The sequence below is a fragment of the Tachysurus fulvidraco genome, chromosome 21 (assembly GCF_022655615.1).
Source record: "Tachysurus fulvidraco isolate hzauxx_2018 chromosome 21, HZAU_PFXX_2.0, whole genome shotgun sequence".
Lineage (NCBI taxonomy): Eukaryota > Metazoa > Chordata > Actinopteri > Siluriformes > Bagridae > Tachysurus > Tachysurus fulvidraco.
In genome coordinates, this window is record NC_062538.1 from 19,137,056 (window position 1) to 19,163,342 (window position 26,287).

Genomic DNA, 26,287 nt, shown 5'->3' on the forward strand with positions numbered 1-26,287 from the left:
ATTTAGTACATTTATTACTGAGGTTTATGGATGCATTTATTAAAATCTGACTAAATAACATGCTAATAAACACTAAATGAAGGATTGTGTCATTTGTTTCGTGATTGTGGTCAAACACAATGGATTTGAAATAAAATTTTAATTTACATCAAAACTTAAATATACACTTAAATACTGTCTCAGTGCTACTGTTATGAGCTCAACCCCACTGATGAATTAGAAATCCATCTGCATCCCGGATCTGTTCACCAATCATCACTGCCTGACCTCAATAACTCAAATTAGTTCAAATCACCATAGCCATGTTCAAAAATTTATGTGCTATGTGCTACATGTGCTACAGTATGTGCTATGTGCTACATGTGCTACAGTATGTGCTATGTGCTACATGTGCTATGGTCGAAGGAAGATAAGATCATCAGAGAGAAACTGGATGAAATTACAACTTGCAGATCTTGATCCTGGCCAAGTTCTCCTCAGATGTGACTTCTGCCAAGACTTCCATCTACAAGGAAAAGCTTGAAGCTTTGTCACAAGAGAAGCTCCACAACATCATCTCTTCTCTACTCAACCCGCCTGCTCCACCTTCTTCATCCTCCCTGACTGCAGAAGACTTTGCATCTTTCTACCATGAGAAGATTGAGGAAATCTTCAGGACCTTCACTTCTGCCCTGTCTGCACTAACATCTTCACAGTATGGATTCCCCCACTCTTTTGTTGTCACATTTCTCAACTGTAGCAGCAGAAAAGATTTTACAACTCATCCAGTCGTGCAATCCTACCAACTGCCCATTGGATCTACTCCTTTCCACTATGTTCCAGACCATCTCGCAAAAATTTCTTCCCTTCATTACCACTATCATCAATAGATCCACAGCATCTGATCAGGTAACAAATACTTGCAAGAGACCAAGGGTTATTCCCATCCTAAAGAAACCTGCTCTGGATCCATCAGACATCAGTAACTACAGACCTGTATCACTTCTCTCGAAAATTCTTGAACGAATTGTCTATAATCAACTGTCTGTCTAACTCTCACAGATCAACCCTCAAGATCCCAAACAGTCTGGCTTTAAAGCAGCTCATTCCACAGAGACAGCCCTTTTTGGATGTCTCTGAGAAACTACATGCTGCTAGATCAGCCAAACTGTCATCCGTCCTTATCCTCCTTTACATTTCAGCAGCGTTTAATACGTTCAACCGCAAGACTCTCTCGTTCACCCTCAAGAGTCTTGGGATTTGCGGATCAGCTCAGCGGAATGGTTCACTTCCTACCTGGAAGGACGCTCATATCAGGTAACATGGAGGGGAGTGACATCTGCTCCACGCAGACTCTCCACTTGGTCCTCTTCTTTTCTCCCTATATCCTCACTATCTTGGTGAAGTTATTTCCTCACATGGGTTCTCTTACCACTGCTATGCTGATGATACACAACTTATCTTCTCTTTCCCACCCACAGATACCACAGCTTCTGATCGGATCCCAGCATGTCTGGCAGAAATATCATCATGGATGACTGCTCATCATCCCAGGTGATTCATCCCCAGGTCATGACCTTGCTATATCCCTGCACAACAATCTGATCTCCCCTTCAGCCACAGCTCACAACTTTGGGGTAACCATGGACAATCAACTCTCCTTTTCCTCTCATGTTGCTAATGTGACTCGCTCATGTCGCTTTCTTCTCTACAACATTAGAAGGATTCGGCCATTTTTGTCCACACAGGCTGCTCAGGTACTTGTTCAGACTCTTGTTATTTCAAGACTGGATTACACCCCAACTGGATTACACCCTCGAATGGTTCCACCATCGCTCAGGGCAAAAGGCAAGTATACTACAAGTTCTTTTCTGTTCTGGCACCAAGCTGAGTCACTGGCTATTTTCAAATGGCAGTTGAAGACCTACTTATTCAGTAAACACTTTAACTAGCACGTCTTTCCGTATCTTTTGCCTTTATATAAAAATAAATAAATAAATGAAAAATTAAATAGATAGATAGATAGATAGATAGATAGATAGATAGATAGATAGATAGATAGATAGATAGATAGATAGATAGATAGATAGATAGATAGATAGATAGATAGATAGATAGATAAACCTTTGAAATTTTTTCATTGTAATTTTGAACAATGTTTTAAACTCATGGTATCTAAAGTATATAACCTAGTGAACCAGCATTAATGTATCCAATGTTAGGGATTTAAGCACTTATGTATGTCACTCTAGATAAAGGCATCTGCCAAATTATGTAAATGTAGATGTATGTGCTACAAGTGCTACATGTGCTATGTACTATTGCTAATGCTACTACATTGATTAACTGTGGCATAAAAAACTTATATACAATATTATATAAATAGTCTAGACATTATCTTTTGTTTTGTATGTTGAAACTGGTTATCTTTTTATGGAATTCTTTTTTATGAAGTTCTTTTTCTGTTAGATGATAAATTGTACAATGTGCATAATGACATGCGTTCATTGTGTATTTATAGTAATTGTGCAACAAATGCAGACTAATATGTTGCATTTTGTGCAAATTCAGGAGTTGTTCTGAAATATTTTGGAGCATCTTCTGGTACCAGTCAGGATGAAGAGACATACACATCTACATCAGCCACTCACTGTCTGAAACTGAGGAAGAGGATCAGCATTCCACTTCTCCCAAGCAGCATTCCTGTGTGTGTGTGTGTGTGTGTGTGTGTGTGTGTGTGTGTGTGTGTGTGTGTGTGTGTGTGTGTGTGTGTGTGTGTGTGTGTGTGTGTGTGTGTGTGTGTGATTGTGTGATTGTGTGTGATTTTATTTTGCAGATTTTAATTTAACTAATTCATGGCATGTTTAAATGTATGCCCTTATGCTTTTTATTTAGATACTTATGCCAATTATTTGCTAAATTACTTGTTATTGAAGTATTTATTATGTTATGATTTTCTATTATGCTATTGTATTGTTATTTATTTTATAATATTTATATGTATTGTTTCAATTTCAAATCGTGTTAAAAAAAAAAAAAGGTTAAAGCGTATACATCGTATATATATATATTGTGTATGGATATATATACGATGTGGACACTTGACCATCACGCACATGTGGGCCAACTTCACCATAGTTAATGTTTGTTATCCAAACCTGTTTAAGCCTGGCAATGTCTTTATTAATGTAGAAAGTTCCATGAAGGGGTGTTTTGTTGAAATTTGTGTTGAAGAAATCTAGTGGCCTTCACAGAACCCTGAGCTGAACTCACCAGATGAATTAGAAAGCTCTTTGCATAAAAGACCTATTTTCCAATAATCACTGCCTGATCACACTCATGTTCTTGTGCCTGAATGGGTTCAAATCCCCATAGCCATGTTCCAAAGTTTAGTATTCGCTTTAAAATTTAGACTGCTATAGCAGGAAATGGGCGTCAACTCTATGTTCATGATGGTAGTTTTAAATTGAGCTCATTAGTAAGGACACATTGGTGTGATGGCCAGCATATACTTTTATTGTGGAAAAATAATATTTAAAGGTTTAATTTCATTTAATAGTTTAGTTCCACCCCTAGTCAAAAATCCAAATCTATGTGTGACCTCTTAGCCATATTCAGTTGTGCATCTGTGTGGACATCATAGGATTTTCATGAAAAACATACTTACCGCATTCATATAAATATTTCATATTTTTGTCAGCTTCAGCAAGAACTGAGCGGACTGGGACTTTCAAGCAACTACACTGTGATCCTGAGAAACATTTGTAAGCTCGATCTATAAAGGAAATAAATACACATCTAAATCATGAATCATAAATAAATATCTAAGATATTTTCTAGATTTTGTGGATGATTTCTTTGGTGAAATTTTTTTATTTAGTTTATTACATTTTTAATGCTTATGATTGGTATTTTTTTAAATGACAAAAGAAACACTGTACATGTTTGTGCAAAATAATGCTATAGTGTTAAGAGACAATGTGTGGTTTTCATTTTATAATTGTTTTTATTATGGTGATTTTGGGAATATTGTAAGTTTCTGCTGTCTTAATTTTTTTAAAATATATTTTATTGAAAATTCCAGTGCAGCACTAAGATGTAGGGAAACCAAGGTGCAATCATGGCGTCCAGCTCCTTATTGGTGTGGATGTGATGAGACATTGTTTTGCCCAAACATCCTGTCAAGTCGTGTTGGGTGAACTGTCGGTTGCCCGCCACTAGATGGCAGGCTGGTCGCTTTAGATGTTGTCTGAGGTCTTCCAGGGCTTTTGGTGTTGCTGGGCTCACCAGTGAAAAGTCTAATGATGGCATGCTTCACTTGCTTCGAGAATCCAAATGCAGGTAGAAGATTCGAATGAAACAAAAGCACAAAGTAATCCAGGAAAGGGCAATAGCAAAACAGGATCATGAGCACACGAAGCAGACAGCAACTGACAAACAACATGGCAAACAAATAAAATATAGATTATTCAGGTGTCCCAAAAGTCTCCATACATAGGAGAAATACACATTTGCTAGTGTAACTGAACATTCTCTACATGATTGATATTTTTACATTTAAACACCCACATCTCTCCCAGAGTTATCTTTCACCACTTGCATCACCTTTTACAGTATAACTTCTTCCTTTGACAAAGGCTATATAATATATATTAAGATTTAGATTTTTCTATATGGTGCTTTTTTCCAGACTTTTGTTTCCTTGCAGAAGTCCTAACCATATCGTTATACTGATATATTTTTCTTGATTAATAATAACACTTTATTTTTTCATCTCAGCAGATACGGCTCAAGTCAGAGCATTAGTGTAAATGGTGAGCTCAATAAATCAATGTAGAATGAATAAATAAGCAGAACAACATCATGACTAACGATGGGGCAACAAAATCCACTGACATTTACTACAACAGCTCACAATGAAAAAAATATATTAAATTTTTTTATATAGAAATGCATTTAATTAATTCAATTTAATTTAATTTTATTTTATTTATTTATTTATTTATTTATTTATTTATTTATTTATTTGTTTGTTTGTTTGTTTGTTTATTTATTTATTTATTTATTTATTTTATTTTATTTGAAAAAGTCAATCATCTGGTTCAACACACTAACAGTGATGCAGGGTCAATTCAACCCAGTTCAGATGTCCATAAATCACCAAAGTATGGTTCAATTGTCCTAAAAGGCACAAACTTTATCCACAGTCTTAACTAACATTTTAATTATTTAATTAAAGTATTTGGAAGCATTTATGTAACTTCTCACAGACAGAGACAGGTGCCAATCCAATTCTTATTTTTTAATCAGTTGTTCTTGTCTTTTATTAGACTCTGGTGTGGCTTCTGCTTTTTTGGAATGAAAACCTGCACCCACACTGGCCATTTCTGCATAAGATTGGACACCGCTGCTCTAGAGAATGCTCCTCACACTAAAATCTGTTAATATCAAACCAAGATGAAGTTAACAGTGTTGTGAGTAATTTTAAATCAGACTGCCGGCGATCAAATAAATAGAAAAGGGTGAATGACAGCTAATGTACATAGCAACTAAATATAATTCTCAATGTGATCAGAAGAAATCAAAACAAATAATAACCAGTCTTTCTACATATTCAAATGCCCTTCCTATGTTCTTTTATTCATAACCATTACTTAGCTATGTTGACATAAATTCAAGTGGCAGATAGGAGCAAACAGCAGACAGAATGAATCCATGAGTTAAAATATTTATATTTAAATACACAACTTTACTAATGTGTCATCATATGATGGACCATTTTGACTACAGAAACATAATTTAATTTTATAATTGATATAAATATGTTAATCAGATTATCTTTCCATGTATTCTCTCAGAGTCATGTTTCAACTTCTGCTCCTTTTGGATGAGTTGTATGTGTTATCTGTGTGTTATAAATGTATATAAGAAAGTTTTCATTAAATGATGGAGTGCACATTGTACCTTTACAGAAGATTATTTCAATTTCATTTAGTACAATGGATGATCTGGAATGACTACACGTGTTAACCATAGTTGACCAATCCTTATCCTTCAGTTATAGTTTGCCTAGGTCAGATACAAACCCAAGAAAATATATAGTTTCCATTTTTTAACTGAGAAACCAAAATATTTCCTGGTTCTATTTGGTGGTCTTAAATTAAACAAGAGAAGAGATTTAATTGACCTACAGCAAGAAAAATAGTAATAATTTCAAAATAAACTTTTTTACTGTCAGCTCGTGTCAGAGATTATTATCTGCTTGAACATTTCCGCCAAACAACATGCTGCCAGTGATTACACTGGTTTGGGTTGTTTTTGAGGTGAAGCATGGAGAAAGTGTTGACTGACTGACTACATTCTTTGACAGGGATAGGCTGCTAACCTTCTAGATAGCATTCTTTTGTCTCAACCTAAAATCCTATGCCTGCAGAATGCTTTCAATCAAACTACAATATGAACACAGTGCTCAGTTAGTCTTAAACAAATGACAAGTTCACTGTCAAGATTTATATCTTAAAGAGCACTCATGCACCTGAGCCCTGACAGCTGATGTTGATAGATAGTTATGTAGTTGTAGGAAATAAGAAAATAAAAAATCTAAAAATGCAACACATAGCATAAAATATATAAAAAGTACATAGGGCCCTATATATATGGATCAGCAATTTCACTTTGATCTATCAAATAAGTGAAGGACACAGTAATATTTCAGTAGTGAAATTTGGTTTATTGGATTAACAGAAAATGCACAATATGCATCAAAAACTGAAATTAGACAGGTGCATAAATTTGGGCAAACTTGCCATATTGTTCATTTGAATACCTGTAACTTCTTAGCACTGATGAATTGGAAAACACAACTGGTTTGGTGACAGACTTCACAGACAGGTGCATCCAATCATGAGAAAAGGTATTTAAGGTGGCCACTTGCAAGTTGTTGTTCTCTTTGACTCTCCTCTGAATAATGGCAAAATGGAGGCCTCAAAACAACTCTCAAATGACCTGCAAACAAAGATTGTTCAACATTATGGTTTAGGGAAGAGGTCGGCGACCCGCAAGTGTCTCTTTCAGCCCTCTGCTGCGGCTCCCTGTAGATTTGGAAAATAAATATTTAATTTCAATTTATTTTTTTTAGTTAGTTAGTTTTATTTTTTAATGAAACTATACGATTATAATCTTGTAACATTAAAATAAACTGTGTTTAATTTTGTGTCTCAAACAGGATGGCCCCATCAACCTGATAACTATTTTGGAAATGAGCTGTGTGTTTATATTACATTTGATGGAACCTGGTCTGATGGAAACTCTAGAGGATATTTAACTTTTATTTGTTATGGTGGTGAGAATGTTTAATCCTTTTATACGAATAAACTGTGTAAGTTTTGAGAATAGATTGTACGGTCTTTGGTTTATGTGTTACTGAGCACATTTATTGGCTTTTCTTATCAGGAAACAATGGAACAGAAAATTACACATGGATAAACCAGCCAATGCCTTGGACAAAAGCTCAGCATTACTGCAGAGAGCATTATACTGATTTGGCCAGTGTGACAAATCCAACAGATAATCAAAGAATCTCAAACCTTACAGTTGGCACTGTGGCTTGGATTGGTTTATACAGGACCAGACTCTGGTCAGACAAACAGGAATACACATATGAAAATTGGAGACCAGCCACCTATCAACAGCCAGACAATGGTATTAATAATTTCTGGGAATACGGAAATCAGCACTGCACTGCTGTCTCATTCAGAGACTCGGGTCATTGGACAGATGAGGACTGCTTATCCACCTTCCCTTTTATCTGCTATAACAGTGAGTTCATCTAATCAGACTTTATTTTTTCATTATTGAACAATATGAATCTTTATCCTCTTGAACTATATAAATGGTTAAAAAAAATATTTAATCATTTTCTCTTATAATTCATATGCTATAAGTCCAAAGTATGGGGATACTTGACTATCACACCCACATGTGGGCCTTCTCTAAACTGTTGCACAAAACGTGCAGAGATTTCCCTTCACCATAGCTAAGGGTTATTGTCCAAACCTGTTTCAGCCTGGCAATGTCTTTATTAATGTAGAATGGTCCATGAAGGGATGTTTTGCCAAAGTTTGTGTGAAAGAAATCTAGTGGCCTTCACAGAACCATGAGCTCAACTCACCAGATGAATTAGAAAGCTCTTTTCATATTTTCCGATCATCACTGCCTGGTCTCAGTCATGTTCTTGTGCCTGAATGGGTTCAAAACCCCATAGCCATGTTCCAAAGTTTAAAATTTAGATTGCTATAGCAGGAAATGGGCGTCAACTCTATATTAATGATGGTAGTTTTGAAGTGGGATCATCAGTAAGGACACATTTGTGTGATGTCAGGATATACTTTTATGTTTAATAAAATAGGATTTAAAGGTTTAATGTTATTTAAATTAACAGTTTAATTCCATCCCTAGTCAGACATCACTAATTTCATAACTTTCTTCAGGAAACTTTAATCTGAGCTGTACGACTTCTGAGGCATTTTCAGTTGTGCATCTGTGTGGACATCATAGGATTTTCATAATTCATATATAATCTTCTCTTTTAGGCAGAGTGAATGCCAGTGAGAGATATGTCCCGGTTTGTCAGAACATGAACTGGACTGAAGCTCAAAAATACTGCAGAGAACATTACACAGACCTGGCCATTGTGAGGAATGACACAGAGAACCAGAAGATCGGATCATTATTAGCTAATAACGAGGATGATAATCATTATACCTCCAGTTATTACTATTACTATTACTATAACGGTTATTATTATAATTATTACGCTTTTTGGGCAGATGAAAACTGTGGTCAAGCTTTTCCATTCCTCTGTTACAGCAGTGAGTGAAGAACAGAGATTTCTATATTATCTATAGTGCCAATTTTTTGTAGAATTTCTTGCTCTTAATGAACACAAACAAATATCATTTTTTTTTAAAAAACATGAGCACAGTAACCAACATTTGTTTTATTCTACCCTAGCAATGGCCACAAACTCATCTCGTCAGTATCACTTTGTGAATGAGAATAAGACCTGGACTGAAGCACAGAGATACTGCAGAGAGAATTACACTGACCTGGCTACTATTGATAACATGGAGGAAATGAACACACTCCTTAACACAGTAAATGGCAGCTACTCAGGATAGGAACCGATATGGTCAGTATAGGAACCGATTATGGTCAGATCAGAGCAACTCAACCTTTACATATTGGACACTAGTGAGTCCAGAACCAGCACCAGAACCTGATAATGGTTTATATTCATTTGGACAAAGAGGAAGCCAACACTGTACAGCTGTGGATCATCTTGGCCGATGGACAGATGAAAAACGTTTCGCCAGATTCCCTTTTATCTGCTGCACTGGTGAGTTGATCTCCATTTTGAATTATGTAAAAGAATAATACATAGTAATACTAATCCAATATATTAGACTAATATAAGAATAAATCTACTGGAAGCTGGATATCTTAACATGATTATGAATGTTAGCAATAGCAATGTTTGCAGCTAGAATAAGATTACCAGATGTTTTCTAATCCTAACATGTCTCCCTTGTGCTCTGGCAGCATTCACTCCAGGTAAGCAAAAACACTATTTATGGGGTCATGAAAACTTAATAGATATATCCATGATCCTTATTTTACTAAGTAAATGCTTATTGAAGTTTTGTTAATGTTTTTTTTTTTTGGTTATAATTAACAATTTTATACAGGTGCTGTGATGGGATTGCGAATGAAAGCCACTGCTAATGAAAATCTGTTAAACTCTCAGATTAAAAGGCTGGTGCTGATTGAAGTTAACGTTCCTATAATGTCTTCCTTTATCTGTTCTTTTAATTTATATTAATACCATTTATTAAATTGAGTTTATTTTGTACATAATGTGTAAAAATGTATTTAGCAATAGAAAAATTGTTGTCCAAAATGATTATACATTAAAGCATTATAAACTCTTAATGGATGAGATGTGGCTTAAGAGATTTTACAGTATATACGGCACTTATATAATTATTTCATATTTCTGTCAGCTTCAGCAAGAATTGAGTAAACTGGGACTTTCAAGTATTTCAGTTTTACAAATATTTACAGATCTTGAAATGCCTTCTGTAATGTCTCATTATTAATAACAATGACCGTAATTATACTGATCTGTGATCGAGCATGATTTCTTCAGTGTAATATTTTGTTGGGTTTATGGCTTATGAATAGTATTCTTGAAATGAATTTCAAATGAATAAAAGAAACACTAAACTTGCTTATGAAAAATATTGCTATGAGCTTTAAGGTATACTCTGTGATTTTCATTTATTAATTATTAATCAGTATTGGGTTCCATGTAGTTTTGGTTGTGCTGATTAAATGTCAATCTAATAATAAACAGTAAATGAAGGCATGTGTGAAATGTTTTGTGTTGGGTGAAAGCTATTCAAAGAGAAAAAATTTCATATTGTTTGAAAATAAAGTATTTATTATTTTTTATTGAGAAACCAAAAAAATCTGATAGATTCAGCTCCTCATTGCTGTGGATGTGAGGAACCACATTGTTTTGTTTAAGCATCCTGTCAAAATAGTGTTCACGTGTAATTTATATTATAAAAATTTATATTATATAAATAGTATAGAAATAATCTTTTGTTTTCTATGTTGAGACTTTGTTTTATATTTATGACCCTTTAGCCACAAAGTTTGCCCATCCCTGTTATACATTTTTATTGATTATATAACTTTTTGGCGCTGAAGTCACAGCATTAACGTGAGTGAAGCACTCAGTAACTCATTATAAAATGAACTTACTATTTATCATATATTTAATATGCCGCAGCCCCCAAAATGTATCTGTCCGCACCTCTGTCTCTATGGAACCGGGCAGGAATTAAGCGCGTCTCAGTACTTAGTCGAGCCTGACACTTATCAGCCAATCAAAAATGAAGCTACACAATAGCCAATCAGAAAATAGCACTATTGTTTTACAGCCTGTTCACTGTCAACACCTGCTCTGAACAAGTAGTCTAGTGCCAGTGGTTCTCAAACTGAGATGGTGCCAGGAGGCCCCGGCATTATGACATTTTCTAAAATAACGAATTTATCATAAATTCTGTGTAATTAAATCTCAGAAAAATAAGGCTAATAACCAACAACACTACATTGTATACTATAATATGTTCTGTTTAATTCAAATATTAAGTTTTGGAATGTTTTATGTCATAAATTTTCTTTTTCGGGGGGGGGGGGTGGTTTAAGCATAGGTCATAATTAATTAAGAGCTCAAGAAAAAATATAGAAATAAACTAAAAAAAATACGCAGATGGCCAAGATTACAGCATTCACAATGCAAACCTACAGAAAGGGAAAGCAAAGCATAAAGGGACCAATTTGTTTTAGTTTATTTCTATATTTTTTCTTGAGCTCTTAATTAATTGTGACCTATGCTTAACTTGGTCCCAGCATATTCACACGGTGAGGACACCCCGGCAGCCAAAAGAATAAAAGTCAAATACACAGTAAGTAGTGCCCCGAACACATTCCATTACAATCTGGAGACAGAGGCCCAGCCTAATACAGTATATCAAATGCCTTTTCGATATAGAGTTTATACAATGAACGAAAATTCAGGATAGAAGAAAGGAGATAAATTTGGAGAGGAAAGGAGTGGTAAATTTGACAGTCATGCACGGTCAGTGATGCCTGATTGGACTGAGCAAGGTTACACTCAGGTGAAAGAGAGATAAAAAAACAGGCTCAGTGGCTTAGTGTTTAGCAAGTGTTGTAGTGATTAGAACAACCAGACCAGAGGTGAACAATCTAAATCAGAGATGATTACGATCAATTCTTTATCCCTTTTTACCAGAAATTATCTCTTGTAATTATATGAAACTCGTATGAAAATACACACTTTAAGACTTTTAAGAATTTGTAGTTTTTCATAAGTATTTCTGTTTTTTATCTAGCCTACTAGGAACATTGCTTTCTAAGAAAAGTAAAAAAGAAAATCTTACATTTTTTTCACAGAATTTTATATCATCGAAGTAAATGATGATATCAAACCCAAGTGCTTGTCAATAAGCATCTAAAAATTTAATCTTCAACCACTAAAACTGTGTAAGATAGCAAATAATGTCATACACTGAAAAGCAAACAATGTTCTGATTCATTTTATATCAGACTTTTGGAGATCAAATAATTTGTTTGTCCGTACTGATTGAAAATGCCCTATATGTCGATGCTAGATAATGTTCATGGCACTTACAGTATATTTGATTCTAACTCTGTTTTTTATAAAGAAGGACAAATGCTTATGCACTGAAAATTCAAAAATATTTCATGCACTTGAACAGTCCCAGTCATAACATATGACAAACAAACACACAAATATGTGACCTGCCAGTATCTCATGGAATCTTACTGGTTGAAAAGTTCACAATTTTTTTCAGTTCCAGTTATTTCAGCTGGTGCCTTCATTTTGATGTGAATCATGGTACATTCAGTAACCAGTATTTCTACATATTTCTAAGTCCTTCCCTTATGCTTTTCTTCCTAATATTTATTTAGTGGCAGACAGAAGCAAACAGCAGAAAGCACAGATCCATGAGGTAAATATATTTAAATAGAAAGCTTCACCAATATTGACTCTTTTGACTATAAAAACATTTAATATTAGTTAGTTAATGTTTTAAAATAAATATCTTATATAAATATCTTATATTATATTATTATATTATATTATATATTTATAACTTACATAAAAATAAATTTATAAATATAAATCTTAAATAAATTTATAAATATCTTATATAAATATCTTAATCACACTTTCTGTGTATTCCACCAGAGCCATGATTCGACTTCTGCTGCTTTTGGGTGAGTTTCGTGTTATGTGTGTGTTATAAAATATATCAAATTGTTATAATGTGTATATGTCTATATACATAATAATGATGATTAATCATGAAAGAGTTTTAATGAAATGATGAAGAGAGCATATTTTATCATTTCAGAAGGTTATTTCAAGCTTATTGGCTAATTGAGTTTACCAGTCATTTATAATAGGCGGTGATCCTTTGTCCAACTCAGTGATTCTGATTTTTTTTATATGAATTTCTTTTTTCTGACCCGTTGCTGTTAGTTTTTTTTATACTTGGATGAAGTTGTATTGTGTTAATACAGCTGGATAAAATAAAAATTGTGTTTGTCTTCATTTCACATTGCAAAGCTACAAATTGTGATTGTTTTGAAGGGGTGATTATTTTTCATACCCACTGTATATGCATGAGTCATATGTGATAACTTACAGATCAATAAATTCATCTTAAATCACTACCAAGGTGTCCAATGAATACAAATGAGAAATTTATTTAATTGCACATGTAAATTAGCTCACTTTATTTTTGATCTTAGTAAATCAGAGCTTCAGTGACCAAGTTATTTTCATTATGTAAAAACTGGTATTATGTATTTTTCAGGGTTTTTCAGCCTTGGTGTCTGTTCTCCTCGTCAGTATCAGTTCATTAATGAGAATAAGACCTGGTCTGAAGCACAGAGATACTGCAGAGAGAACTATGTTGATTTAGCCTCTATTAATAACACTGAAGAGGACTTGGCCCTTACAAACATAATAGACATCTGGAACAGCAGGCGAACCTGGATTGGACTGTATGATGATCTGAACAGCTGGAAATGGTCTCTGGATGATGATTCTTTCTACAAGGAGGGAGAGAGAAGCTTTAGAAACTGGTTTATACAGAAGCCAAGAGGCTGGTATGAAATGAGTTTGTGTGTGTATTTATCTTATTATGATGGATCTTGGTGGGAGACATCTTGTTCCTCAAAGTTTTATTTCGTTTGCTTTGATGGTGAGTACCTAAGTTATGTATACAGTATATGTATATTATGTAAATAGATTTCAATTCAATACACATTTAATCTGTAAAAGTATGGTGATCCTTTATGTCAATAATTTATTTTAGGCAGAGTGAATGCCAGTGAAAGATATGTCCCGGTTTATCAGAGAATGGGCTGGACTGAAGCTCAGAGATACTGCAGACAACATTACACAGACCTGGCCAGCGTGAGGAACGACACTGAGAACCAGAAGATTAGATCAATGTTTAATAGTACAGATTATTCAGATCTTTGGATCGGCCTGTACAGAACCATGTCTTGGTCAGATAAAAGCAACTCTTCATTCAGCAACTGGAAACCTGGACAACCAAATGGTTATGGACAGACTAAAACCTGTACTGCGGTGTCAATTAATTATAATGATGATTATTTCTTTTATTCTGATCATTATTATTATGGGAAATGGACTGATGAAAACTGTGGTGGTGCTTTTCCATTCTTCTGTTACAGCAGTGAGTAGATTTCTGTTCTGTGTCTGTCTATAGTGCCAATTTTCATTAGTATTAGTTGCCCTTAATGAACACAAACCAGCTATAATGTACTTTGTCAAAATAATAAGCACAGTAACCAACATTCGTCACAGTAACCAACATTCGTGTTGTCCTACTCTAGCAATGCTACCATTACACTCTCATCAGTATCACTTCATTAATGAGAATAAGACCTGGACTGAAGCACAGAGATACTGCAGAGAGAATTACACTGACCTGGCTACTATTGATAACATGGAGGAAATGAACACACTCCTTAACACAGTAAATGGCAGCTACTCAGGTTTAGCCTGGATTGGACTGTATGGTGATGAGGACAGCTGGAGATGGTCTCTGGATGATGATGCTTTCTACCAGGAAGGAGAGAGAGACTTCAGAGGATGGCCCCATCAACCTGATAACTATAATGGAAATGAGATGTGTGTTTATGTTACATCTGATGGAACCTGGTCTGATGGAAACTGTTACAATTATTTTCAATTTGTTTGCTCTGATGGTGAGAATATATAATAAGTTTAACAAAAGATTAAACTGTCATATTTTTTCTGTTGTTGTTGATGTGTTACTGATTACAATTATCATTTCAGGATGGAATGGAACAAAAAATTTCACATTGATTAATCAGCCCATGTCTTGGACACAGGCTCAGCATTACTGCAGAGTGTATTATACAGACCTGGCCAGTGTGAGGAACCAAGCAGATAATGAACAAATCCTTAATCTCACAGGTGGCTTTAACACTTGGATTGGTCTATACAGAACCAGACTCTGGTCAGACAAACAGGAATATGTGTATGAAAACTGGAGACCAGCCATTCAGTTTATACCTGCACAGCCAGATAATGGTGCAAATGTTTATTGGGAATATGGTTTTCAGCACTGCACTGCTGTATCTCTCACAGATTCAGGCTACTGGACAGATGAGAGCTGCATAACCACAATCCCTTTTTTCTGCTATGAGAGTGAGTTTATTTAATCAGCCTTTGTTTATTGATTATTGCACAGGATGGAGATTACTTACAGCAACATTGCAAAGCTTAATTCATTCGTAACTTTCCAGAGAAAAACTGAAATTTATCTTTTGATTTTGATTATTTAGGATTTCATATCTTTTAACAAATCATAGGATGTTCAGTGTTTGAAAATTCAGAAGTATAAATTTGATATGTAAATATCTCTCATGAATAAATTCATGCATATTTTGTTTTCTAAAACACTGCCTAAGCCTTAATACTTTGTCCCAAAAGCATATTTACAGAAGTGAAACATTATGGCCACTTGAAGTTTTTATGTTACAAAATATTTAAATGTAAAACATACATACACAATACTGACATTTTTATTAATCAGCAGATATTTTGTTGTTCTGTCTTTTAAAGAATCCTGCACAGCATCCTCATGTTCCCTCTACCAGTATCACTTTATAAATCAGAATAAGACCTGGACTGATGCACAGAGATACTGTCGAGACAAATACACTGACTTGGCCACCATTAACAGTATAGAAGATGTGACAAGACTCCTTAATACAGCCACAGCATATGACATCTACTCAGGTTTAGCCTGGATTGGACTGTATGATGATCTAAAGAGCTGGAAATGGTCTCTGGGTGATGATTCTTTCTACAAGAATGGAGAGAGAAACTTTACAAACTGGTATATAAACAAACCAACGAACTGGTATGGGAACAGATTATGTGTAGTTTTTTCGAGTTACTCTACACAATGGAGTGAGCAGCCTTGCAATTTTGAACTGCCATTTATTTGTTTTGATGGTAAGCAAAGCAGCTATGTATTTTTTTAATTATAGTTTTATCATAGTTAATATAAAATATTATAACCAATAGCTTTGGATTTAAAGCTAGATTTAGATCTAAACAATTACATAGCACATATTCCATGTAAAAGTTTTTCAGTTATATATATATTGCATCCATCTCTTTTAGGTAGAGTGAATGCCAGTCAAAGCTATGTTTTGGTTAAACAGAACATGAACTGGACTGAAGCTCAGAGATACTGCAGAGAACATTACACAGATCTGGTCAGCGTGAGGAATGAGACAGAGAATTACAGGATCAGATTATTATTAAGTCAATCTGATTACAATAATTATTATTATTATTATTATTATTATTATCATTCTTATTCTTATTACCTTGTTTGGATCGGCCTGTACAGAACCAGGTCTTGGTCAGATCAAAGCAACTCTTCTTTCAGCAACTGGAAACTTGGACAACCAGATAATTATGCACAGAATGAATACTGTACTGCTGTGTCATTTACTGATTCTGGGAAATGGACAGATGAAAATTGTAGTAAAGGTTTTCCATTCCTCTGTTACAGCAGTGAGTAGATTTTTGTTTGCTGCTTAAAAAGATTTCGGATTATGATCTGAACACTGTCTGATCTTAACACTAATATTAACATTATTATAATGTTATATATATTCAAAGAATGCCCACTGCTATAAATATTTAAGTGAACAAATGTTTATTACATTTTTGTTACCTTTTTTAGCAATGTCCTCAAACCTTTCTCATCTGTATCACTTTGTTAATGAGAATAAGACCTGGACTGAAGCACAGAGATACTGCAGAGAGAATTACACTGACCTGGCTACTATTGATAACATGGAGGAAATGAACACACTCCTTAACACAGTAAATGGCAGCTACTCAGGTTTAGCCTGGATTGGACTGTATGATGATCTGAACAGTTGGAGATGGTCTCTGGATGATGATGCTTTTTACCAGGGGGGAGAGAGAGACTTCAGAGGATGGTACCATCAACCTGATAACTCTAATGGAAACGAGATGTGTGTTTCCATGAACAACAAAGGGGAATGGTTTGACAAGTCTTGTAATGACAGAAATCTATTTGTTTGTTATAATGGTAAGAATGATAAACTATGTGTGTGGGAAAATTTGTGCAGTGTTAAAAGTTGCTATTATAGCTGATATTGGCTTATGAATATTAATAATAACATATAATTTGCCTATAGGTGACTATCACAATGTTTTCAATCTTAGGTACAAGCATATATGTTCAGATTTATAACAGCATGACCTGGGAAGACGCTCAGAGATTCTGCAGAGAAAATTACATAGACCTGGCCAGTGTGAGGAATGAGAATGAACTTCAGCAGATACTGAGCATCATGTATCGCTATGATGAGATATGGATAGGTCTGTATAGGAAACGATTATGGTCAGATCAGAGCAACTCAAACTTTACATATTGGAGACCAGCATTTCCAGCACTAGGACCAGAACCTGATAATGGTTTGTATGTATTTGGTCAACATGGAAACCAACACTGCACAGCTGTGGATCATTCAGGCCAATGGACAGATGAAAACTGTTCAGACCGCTTACCTTTTGTCTGCTACACTGGTGAGCGTATTTCTTCTCTGAGTAGTAGAAACAATAATAAAATGCAATTTATGAACTAACTCTATTACTGTATGACACACATGTAAGACTCAGTTAATGGCCACTAAATGAAACTCATGAAATTGTCAATCAAATGTTTCCAGGTCTTCTGTGAGTTCCAAAATTCTAATTTTGATTTCCTTTTTCTTGACAGAATTTACTCCAGGTGAGTAAACAATTACTGCGACTGTCCTTATATTTTAATATTATATCTGTGATTTATATCAGATTCAATAGTTCATTAAGTCAATGTTAATGTCAAACTATTAATTTCAGTAACCACTGTTTTTATACACTATATGGCCATAAGTATGTGGAGACTTGAGCATCACCATCATATTAGCTACACAGATATCCAAGAAAAATATTAGTGAGTTCAGCGGAACTGATCTCCATTCTTGTTGTTTAGTGGGATTCTGTTTACATTTACATTATGAATATATATGAGTGCTTGAGGAGAAAAGTAAACAGAGTAGAGGTGTATGAGCTAGTGTAAGTGAAGATCAGCAAGCACCACTCCTTTATTGGTTTAGGAGATTGCTGGAGGGAACATAAACCTCTAGGAGAGTGTTGAGGACCAGACAAGGATGCTGTACCCGACAAGGTCTTGTATGTGAGCATCAAGGCTTGAATTCGATGTGGGGAGCTTCAGGAGCTGATAGAGAGTGACTGTCATGCTGAAGCATTTTTATACACCTTAGTTCCAGTAAAGTTAAATCTGTTAAATCAATGCTGTATACAAAGACATTCTAAACAATTATGTTTTCAACTTTGGCAAAAGTTTGTGAAATTCTCATGAGTTTGTTGGTCAGGTATACTCCATATACTTTTGGCCACACAGTATATAATTACATTTCCATATGAGGAACAAACATGCTGCATAACACTTCGCATGTGAATTTGCACATGGAAAGAATACAAGTGTATGTGTTTATTGATCTTAATGCAAAATTTATATCACAGCTGCTGTTATGGGAGTGCGACTAAAAACCAGATCTAATGACAATCTCTTATACTCTGAGGTTGCAGGATCTGTGCTGATGGCAGTGAGTAAACATTCCTCATCCTTAATCTGAAACAGACAGATGTTTATCCAGTTTTACTAAACATTAAATGTTTATGTTATTAAATGTTATCATTATTGATCATTAAACGTTACATTATACTTATCTCGTAGATCAGTTTTAGCAATTTAGGTAACAAAAGAAGTCTTTGTTGTCTAACATGATGAAGGAATATACATTGGTAATTGATTAGTTGTGGTTTATTTACATATAAAAGACTTTAACATCACTTACAGAATTTATTTCACATTTTTCAGCTTGAAGAACAAGTTAGCAGACTGGGACTTTCAAAGAACTGCACTGTGACCGTGAGACGCATCCGTAAGATAGATCCATGAATGAGAAAGTCCACATTCATGCTCAGATTCAAAATATGTATATGTTCCAGATTTTTCTTCATTTATTCAGCAATCATTCAATCTGAAAGCATTCAGGAATGCTGTAGAGATCTGTTTACACAGAAATACACATGTCATAAGCTACTCATTTTATATCACATATAAGTATTTTATAAGTACTTTACAATTCATTTAAACACTCAAACAATACTGTAATTAATACATTTATAGATCCCAAAAGCTTCCCAATGCCATCAGGATGTGACATATTATAATAATAATGACTATAATTACAATATTCTAATTAGTAAATGAGTGTGATTTACATGTAATCTTGTATTTAGTGTTTTGGAATTAAATTTATACTCGTATATTGTTTTTTATCAAATTAATTTTAACTAAGAAAATCTTGATGTCTTAGATTTTCTGAATTGCTCGAATCATTTTGTTAACAGTTGCCTGTACTGTATGTTTTAGGAACGCTATGGGACTATTTAGTTTTTAGTAATTCAATACATTTATTACTGAGGTTTATGGATGCATTTATTAAAGTCTGACTAAATAACATGCTAATAAAGAAACACTAAATAAAGGATTATGTCATTTGTCTTGTGATTGTGTTCAAACACAATGGATTTGAAATTAAATTTTAATTTACATCAAAACTTAAACATACACTTAAATACTGTCTCAGTGCTACTGTTGTGAGCTCAACCCCACTGATGAATTAGAAATCCATCTGCATCCTGGATCTGTTCACCAATCATCACTGCCTGACCTCAATAACTCAAATTAGTTCAAATCACCATAGCCATGTTCAAAAATGTATATGCTATGTGCTACATGTGCTACAGTATGTGCTATGTGCTACATGTGCTATGCTCGAAGGAAGATAAGATCATCAGAGAGAAACTGGATGAAATTACAACTTGCAGATCTTGATCCTGGCCAAGTTCTCCTCAGATGTGACTTCTGCCAAGACGTCCTTCTACAAGGAAAAGCTTGAAGCTTTGTCACAAGAGAAGCTCCACAACATCATCTCTTCTCTACTCAACCCGCCTGCTCCACCTTCTTCATCCTCCCTGACTGCAGAAGACTTTGCATCTTTCTACCATGAGATGATTGAGGAAATCTTCAGGACCTTCACTTCTGCCCCGACTGCACTTACATCTTCACAGTATGGATTCCCCCACTCTTTTGTTGTCACATTTCTCAACTGTAGCAGCAGAAAAGATTTTACAACTCATCCAGTCGTGCAATCCTACCACCTGCCCATTGGATCTACTCCTTTCCACTATGTTCCAGACCATCTCACAAGAATTTCTTCCCTTCATTACCACTATCATCAATAGATCCATAGCATCTGATCAGGTAACAAATACTTGCAAGAGACCAAGGGTTATTCCCATCCTAAAGAAACCTGCTCTGGATCCATCAGACATCAGTAACTACAGACCTGTATCACTTCTCTCGAAAATTCTTGAACGAATTGTCTATAATCAACTGTCTGTCTAACTCTCACAGAACAATCCTCAAGATCCCAAACAGTCTGGCTTTAAAGCAGCTCATTCCACAGAGACAGCCCTTTTTGGATGTCTCTGAGAAACTACATGCTGCTAGATCAGCCAAACTGTCATCCGTCCTTATCCTCCTTTGCATTTCAGCAGCGTTTAATACGTTCAACCACAAGACTCTCTTGTCCACCCTCAGGAGTCTTGGGATTTGCGGATCAGCTTGGGAATGGTTCACTTCCTACCTGGAAGGACGCTCATATCAAGTAACATGGAGGGGAGTGACATCTGCTCCACGCAGACTCTCCACTTGGTCCTCTTCTTTTCTCCCTATATACTCACTCTCTTGGTGAAGTTATTTCCTCACATGGGTTCTCTTACCACTGTAAATGTAGATGTATGTGCTACAAGTGCTACATGTGCTATGTACTTTTGCTAATGCTACTACATTGATTAACTGTGGCATAAATAACTTATATACAATATTATATAAATAGTCTAGACATTATCTTTTGTTTTGTATGTTGAAACTGGTTATCTTTTTATGGAATTCTTTTTTAAGAACTTTTTCTGTTAGATGATAAATTGTACAATGTGCATTTACAGTAATTGTGTATTTACAGTAATTGTGCAACAAATGCAGACTAATATGTTGCATTTTGTGCAAAATCAGGAGTTGTTCTGAAATATTTTGGAGCATCTTCTGGTACCAGTCAGGATGAAGAGACATCCACATCTTCATCAGCCACTCACTGTCTGAAAGTGAGGAAGAGGATCAGCATTCCACTTCTCCCAAGCAGCATTCCTGTGTGTGTGTGTATATATATAAAGTCCAAAGTATGTGGACACTTGACCATCACACACATGTGGGCCAACGTCACCATAGTTAAGGTTTGTTGTCCAAACCTGTTTCAGCCTGGCAATGCCTTTATTAATGTAGAAAGTTCCATGAAGGGGTGTTTTGTTGAAATTTGTGTTGAAGAAATCTAGTGGCCTTCAAAGAACCCTGAGCTCAACTCACCAGATGAATTAGAAAGCTCTTTGAATAAAAGACCTATTTTCCAATAATCACTGCCTGATCACACTCATGTTCTTGTGCCTGAAAGGGTTCAAATCCCCATAGCCAGGTTCCAAAGTTTAGTATTCGCTTTAAAATTTAGACTGCTATAACAGGAAATGGATGTCAACTCTATGTTCATGATGGTAGTTTTAAATTGAGCTCATTAGTAAGGACACATTGGTGGCCAGCATATACTTTTATTGTGGAAAAATAATATTTAAAGGTTTAATTTCATTTAAATTAATAGTTTAATTCCACCCCTAGTCAAAAATCATTAATTTCATAACTTTCATCAGGAAACTTTAAACTGAGCTGTGTGACCTCTTAGCCATATTCAGTTGTGCATCTGTGTGGACATCATAGGATTTTCATGAAAAACATACTTACCGCATTTATATAAATATTTCATATTTATTTCAGCTTCAGCAAGAACTGAGCGGACTGGGACTTTCAAGCAACTACACTGTGATCCTGAGAAACATTTGTAAGCTCGGTCTATAAAGGAAATAAATACATATATAAATCATAAATCATAAATTAATATCTAAGATAGTTTCTAGATTTTGTGGATGATTTCTTTGGTGCAATTTTTTTATTTAGTTTATTACATATTTAATGCTTATGATTGGTATTCCCCTCCTTGAACCGCCACCTTATTGTGGTGGAGGGGTTTGCGTGCCTGAATGATCCTAAGAGCTATGTTGTCTGGGGCTTTCTGCCCCTGGTAGGGTCTCCCAAGGCAAACAGGTCCTAGGTGACAGGCCAGACAAAGAGCGGTTCAAAAACCCTTTATGAAGAAAATTATAACAAGGTCTGTGACGTCGCCCAGTATGGCGCAACCGGGGCCCCACCCTGGAGCCAGGCCCGGGGTTGGGGCTCGCATGCGAGCGCCTGGTGGCCGGGTCTTACCCCACGGGGCCCGGCTGGGCTCAGCCCGAAGGAGCGACGTGGGGCCGATCTCCTGTGGGCCCACCACCTGCAGGAGAAACCATAAGGGGCTGGTGCAATGTGGATTGGGTGGCAGTCGAAGGCGGGAGCCTCGGCGACCCAATCTCCGGACACGGAATCTGACTCTAGGGACATGGAATGTCACCTCGCTGGGGGGGAAGGAGCCTGAGCTGGTGCGGGAGGTTGAGAGATACCGACTAGAGATAGTTGGGCTCGCCTCCACGCACACCTTGGGCTCTGTAACCCAACTCCTCGAGAGAGGCTGGACTCTCTACTACTCTGGAGTTGCCCGCAGTGAGAGGCGGCGGGCTGGTGTGGGCTTGCTTATAGCCCCCCAGCTCAGCAGCCATGTGTTGGAGTACGAGAGGGTCGTTTCCCTGCGCCTTCGGGTCGGGGAGAGGTCTCTCACTGTTATTTGTGCTTATGGGCCAAATGGCAGTGTAGAGTACCCGACCTTCTTGGCGTCTCTTGGAGGGGTGCTAGAAAGCGCCCCGACTGGGGACTCCGTCGTTCTACTGGGGGACTTCAACGCTCACGTGGGCAGCGACAGTGATACCTGGAGGGGCGTGATTGGGAGGAACGCCCCCCCCCCGAACTGAACCCGAGTGGTGTTCTGTTATTGGACTTCTGTGCTAGTCACAGTTTGTCCATAACAAACACCATGTTCAAGCATAAGGGTGTCCATCAGTACACATGGCACCAGGACACCCTAGGTCGGAAGTCGATGATCGACTTTGTGGTTGTTTCATCTGACCTCCGGCCGTATGTCTTGGACACTCGGGTAAAGAGAGGGGCGGAGCTGTCAACTGATCACCACCTGGTGGTGAGTTGGGTCCGATGGCAGGGGAGGAAGTTGGACAGACTTGGCAGACCCAAACGTACTGTGAGGGTCCGTTGGGAACGTTTGGCAGAGTCTCCTGTCAGAGAGATCTTCAACTCTCACCTCCGGCAGAGCTTCAACCAGATCCCGAGGGAGGTTGGAGACATTGAGTCCGAGTGGACCATGTTCTCCACCTCCATTGTTGATGCAGCTGCACGGAGCTGTGGCTGTAAGGTCTCTGGTGCCTGTCGTGGCGGCAATCCCCGAACCCGGTGGTGGACACCGGAAGTAAGGGATGCCGTCAAGCTGAAGAAGGAGTCCTATCGAGCCTGGTTGGCTCGGGGGACTCCGGGGGCAGCTGATAGTTACCGGAGGGCCAAGCGAGCTTCAGCCCGGGTGGTTGCAGAGGCAAAAACTCGGGTCTGGGAGGAGTTCGGTGAGGCCATGGAGAAGGACTATCGGTTGGCCTCGAAGAAATTCTGGCAAACCGTCTGGCGTCTCAGGAGGGGGAAGCAGTGCCCTGCTCACACTGTTTACAGTGGGAGTGGGAATCTGCTGACTTCGACTGGTGACATCCTCAGACGGTGGAAGGAGTATTTCGAGGATCTCCTCAACCCCACCAACATTTCTTCCATTGAGGAAGCAGAGGCGGAGGGCTCGGTAGTGGACTCGTCGATCCCCCAAGCTGAGGTCACTGAGGTAGTTGAGAAGCTCCTCAGTGGCAAGGCACCGGGGGTGGATGAGATCCGCCCTGAGTACCTTAAGTCTCTGGATGTTGTGGGGCTGTCTTGGCTGACACGCCTCTGCAACATCGCGTGGCGGTTGGGGACAGTGCCTCTGGAGTGGCAGACTGGGGTGGTGGTCCCTCTGTTTAAGAAGGGGGACCGGAGGGTGTGTTCCAACTATAGGGGGATCACACTCCTCAGCCTCCCCGGAAAAGTCTATGCCAGGGTACTGGAGAGGAGAATTCGGCCGATAGTCGAACCTTGGATTCAGGAGGAACAATGCGTGTTTCGTCCTGGTCGTGGAACACTGGACCATCTCTATACCCTCACCAGGTTGCTGGAGGGTTCATGGGAGTTTGCCCAACCAGTCCACATGTTTTTTGTGGATCTGGAGAAGGCATTTGACTGTGTCCCTCGTGATGGCCTGTGGGGGGTGCTCTGGGAGTATTGGGTCCGGGGCCCTCTGTTAAGGGCTGTCCGGTCCCTATATGACCGGAGCAGGAGTTTGGTTCGCATTGCCGGGTGTAAGTCAGACTTGTTCCCGGTGCATGTTGGACTCCGGCAGGGCTGCCCTTTGTCACCGGTCCTGTTCATTATTTATATGGACAGGATTTCTAGGCGCAGTCGGGGGCCGGAGGGAGTCAGGTTTGGGGACCACAGGATTTCGTCTCTGCTTTTTGCAGATGATGTTGTCCTGTTGGCTTCTTCAAATCAGGACCTTCAGCATGCACTGGGACGGTTTGCAGCCGAGTGTGAAGCGGCGGGGATGAGAATCAGCACCTCCAAGTCCGAGGCCATGGTTCTCAGCCGGAAAAGGGTGGCTTGCCCTCTTCAGGTTGGTGGAGAGTTCCTGCCTCAAGTGGAGGAGTTTAAGTATCTTGGGGTCCTGTTCACGAGTGAGGGAAGGATGGAGCGGGAGATCGACAGGCGGATCGGTGTATCTTCCGCAGTGATGCGGTCTATATACCGATCTGTTGTGGTGAAGAGAGAGCTGAGCCGCAAGGCGAAGCTCTCTATTTACCAGTCGATCTACGTTCCTACCCTCACCTATGGCCATGAGCTTTGGGTCATGACCGAAAGGACAAGATCCCGGATATAGGCGGCCGAAATGAGTTTCCTCCGCAGAGTGGCTGGGCGCACCCTTAGAGATAGGGTGAAGAGCTCAGTCACTCGGGAGGAGCTCAGAGTAGAGCCGCTGCTCCTCCACATTGAGAGGGGTCAGCTGAGGTGGCTCGGGCATCTGTTTCGGATGCCTCCTGGACGCCTCCCTGGGGAGGTGTTCCGGGCATGTCCAACCGGGAGGAGGCCCCAGGGAAGACCTAGGACACGCTGGATGGACTATGTCTCTCGGCTGGCCTGGGAACGCCTCGGTATTCCCCCGGAAGAGCTGGAGGAAGTGTCTGGGGAGAGGGAAGTCTGGGCATCCCTGCTTAGACTGCTGCCCCCGCGACCCGGCCCCGGATAAGCGGTAGAAAATGGATGGATGGATGGATGATTGGTATTTTTTAAATGATAAAAGAAACACTGTACATGTTTGTGCAAAACAATGCTATTGGTGTTAAGAGACACCAAAAGTGTTTTCATTTTATAATTGTTTTTATTATGGTGATTTTTGGGAATATTGTAAGTTTCTGTTGTCTTAATGTTTTTTAAATATATTTTATTGAAAATTCCAGTGCAGCACTAAGATGTAGGGAAACCAAGGTGCAATCATGCCGTCCTGCTCCTTATTGGTGTGGATGTGATGAGACATTGTTTTGCCCAAACATCCTGTCAAGTCGGTGTTGGGTGAACTGTCGGTTGCCCGCCACTAGATGGCAGGCTGGTCGCTTTAGATGTTTTCTGAGGTCTTCCAGGGCTTTTGGTGTTGCTGGGCTCACCAGTGAAAAGTCTAATGATGGCATGCTTCACTTGCTTCGAGAATCCAAATGCAGGTAGAAGATTTGAATGAAACAAAAGCACAAAGTAATCCAGGCAAGGGCAATAGC

The 26,287-nt window shown here is 37.9% G+C and overlaps 2 protein-coding genes across 2 annotated transcripts; both read left to right on the plus strand.

The window, feature by feature from the left end:
* The first annotated feature begins 12,574 nt into the window (after positions 1 to 12,574).
* LOC113646462 (C-type mannose receptor 2-like) lies at positions 12,575 to 17,436 on the plus strand. Its single transcript, XM_047805914.1, has 9 exons — positions 12,575 to 12,602; positions 12,842 to 12,870; positions 13,473 to 13,862; positions 13,977 to 14,363; positions 14,524 to 14,898; positions 14,990 to 15,364; positions 15,782 to 16,177; positions 16,319 to 16,747; positions 16,920 to 17,436. The coding sequence occupies exons 1-9, from the start codon at positions 12,598 to 12,600 to the stop codon at positions 17,357 to 17,359; spliced, it is 2,826 nt and encodes a 941-aa protein (XP_047661870.1). The 5' UTR covers positions 12,575 to 12,597; the 3' UTR covers positions 17,360 to 17,436.
* On the plus strand, positions 17,410 to 19,787 carry LOC125139838 (L-selectin-like). Its single transcript, XM_047805567.1, has 4 exons — positions 17,410 to 17,794; positions 17,988 to 17,999; positions 18,797 to 18,879; positions 19,155 to 19,787. The coding sequence occupies exons 1-4, from the start codon at positions 17,416 to 17,418 to the stop codon at positions 19,233 to 19,235; spliced, it is 555 nt and encodes a 184-aa protein (XP_047661523.1). The 5' UTR covers positions 17,410 to 17,415; the 3' UTR covers positions 19,236 to 19,787.
* Positions 19,788 to 26,287: the final 6,500 nt, after the last annotated feature.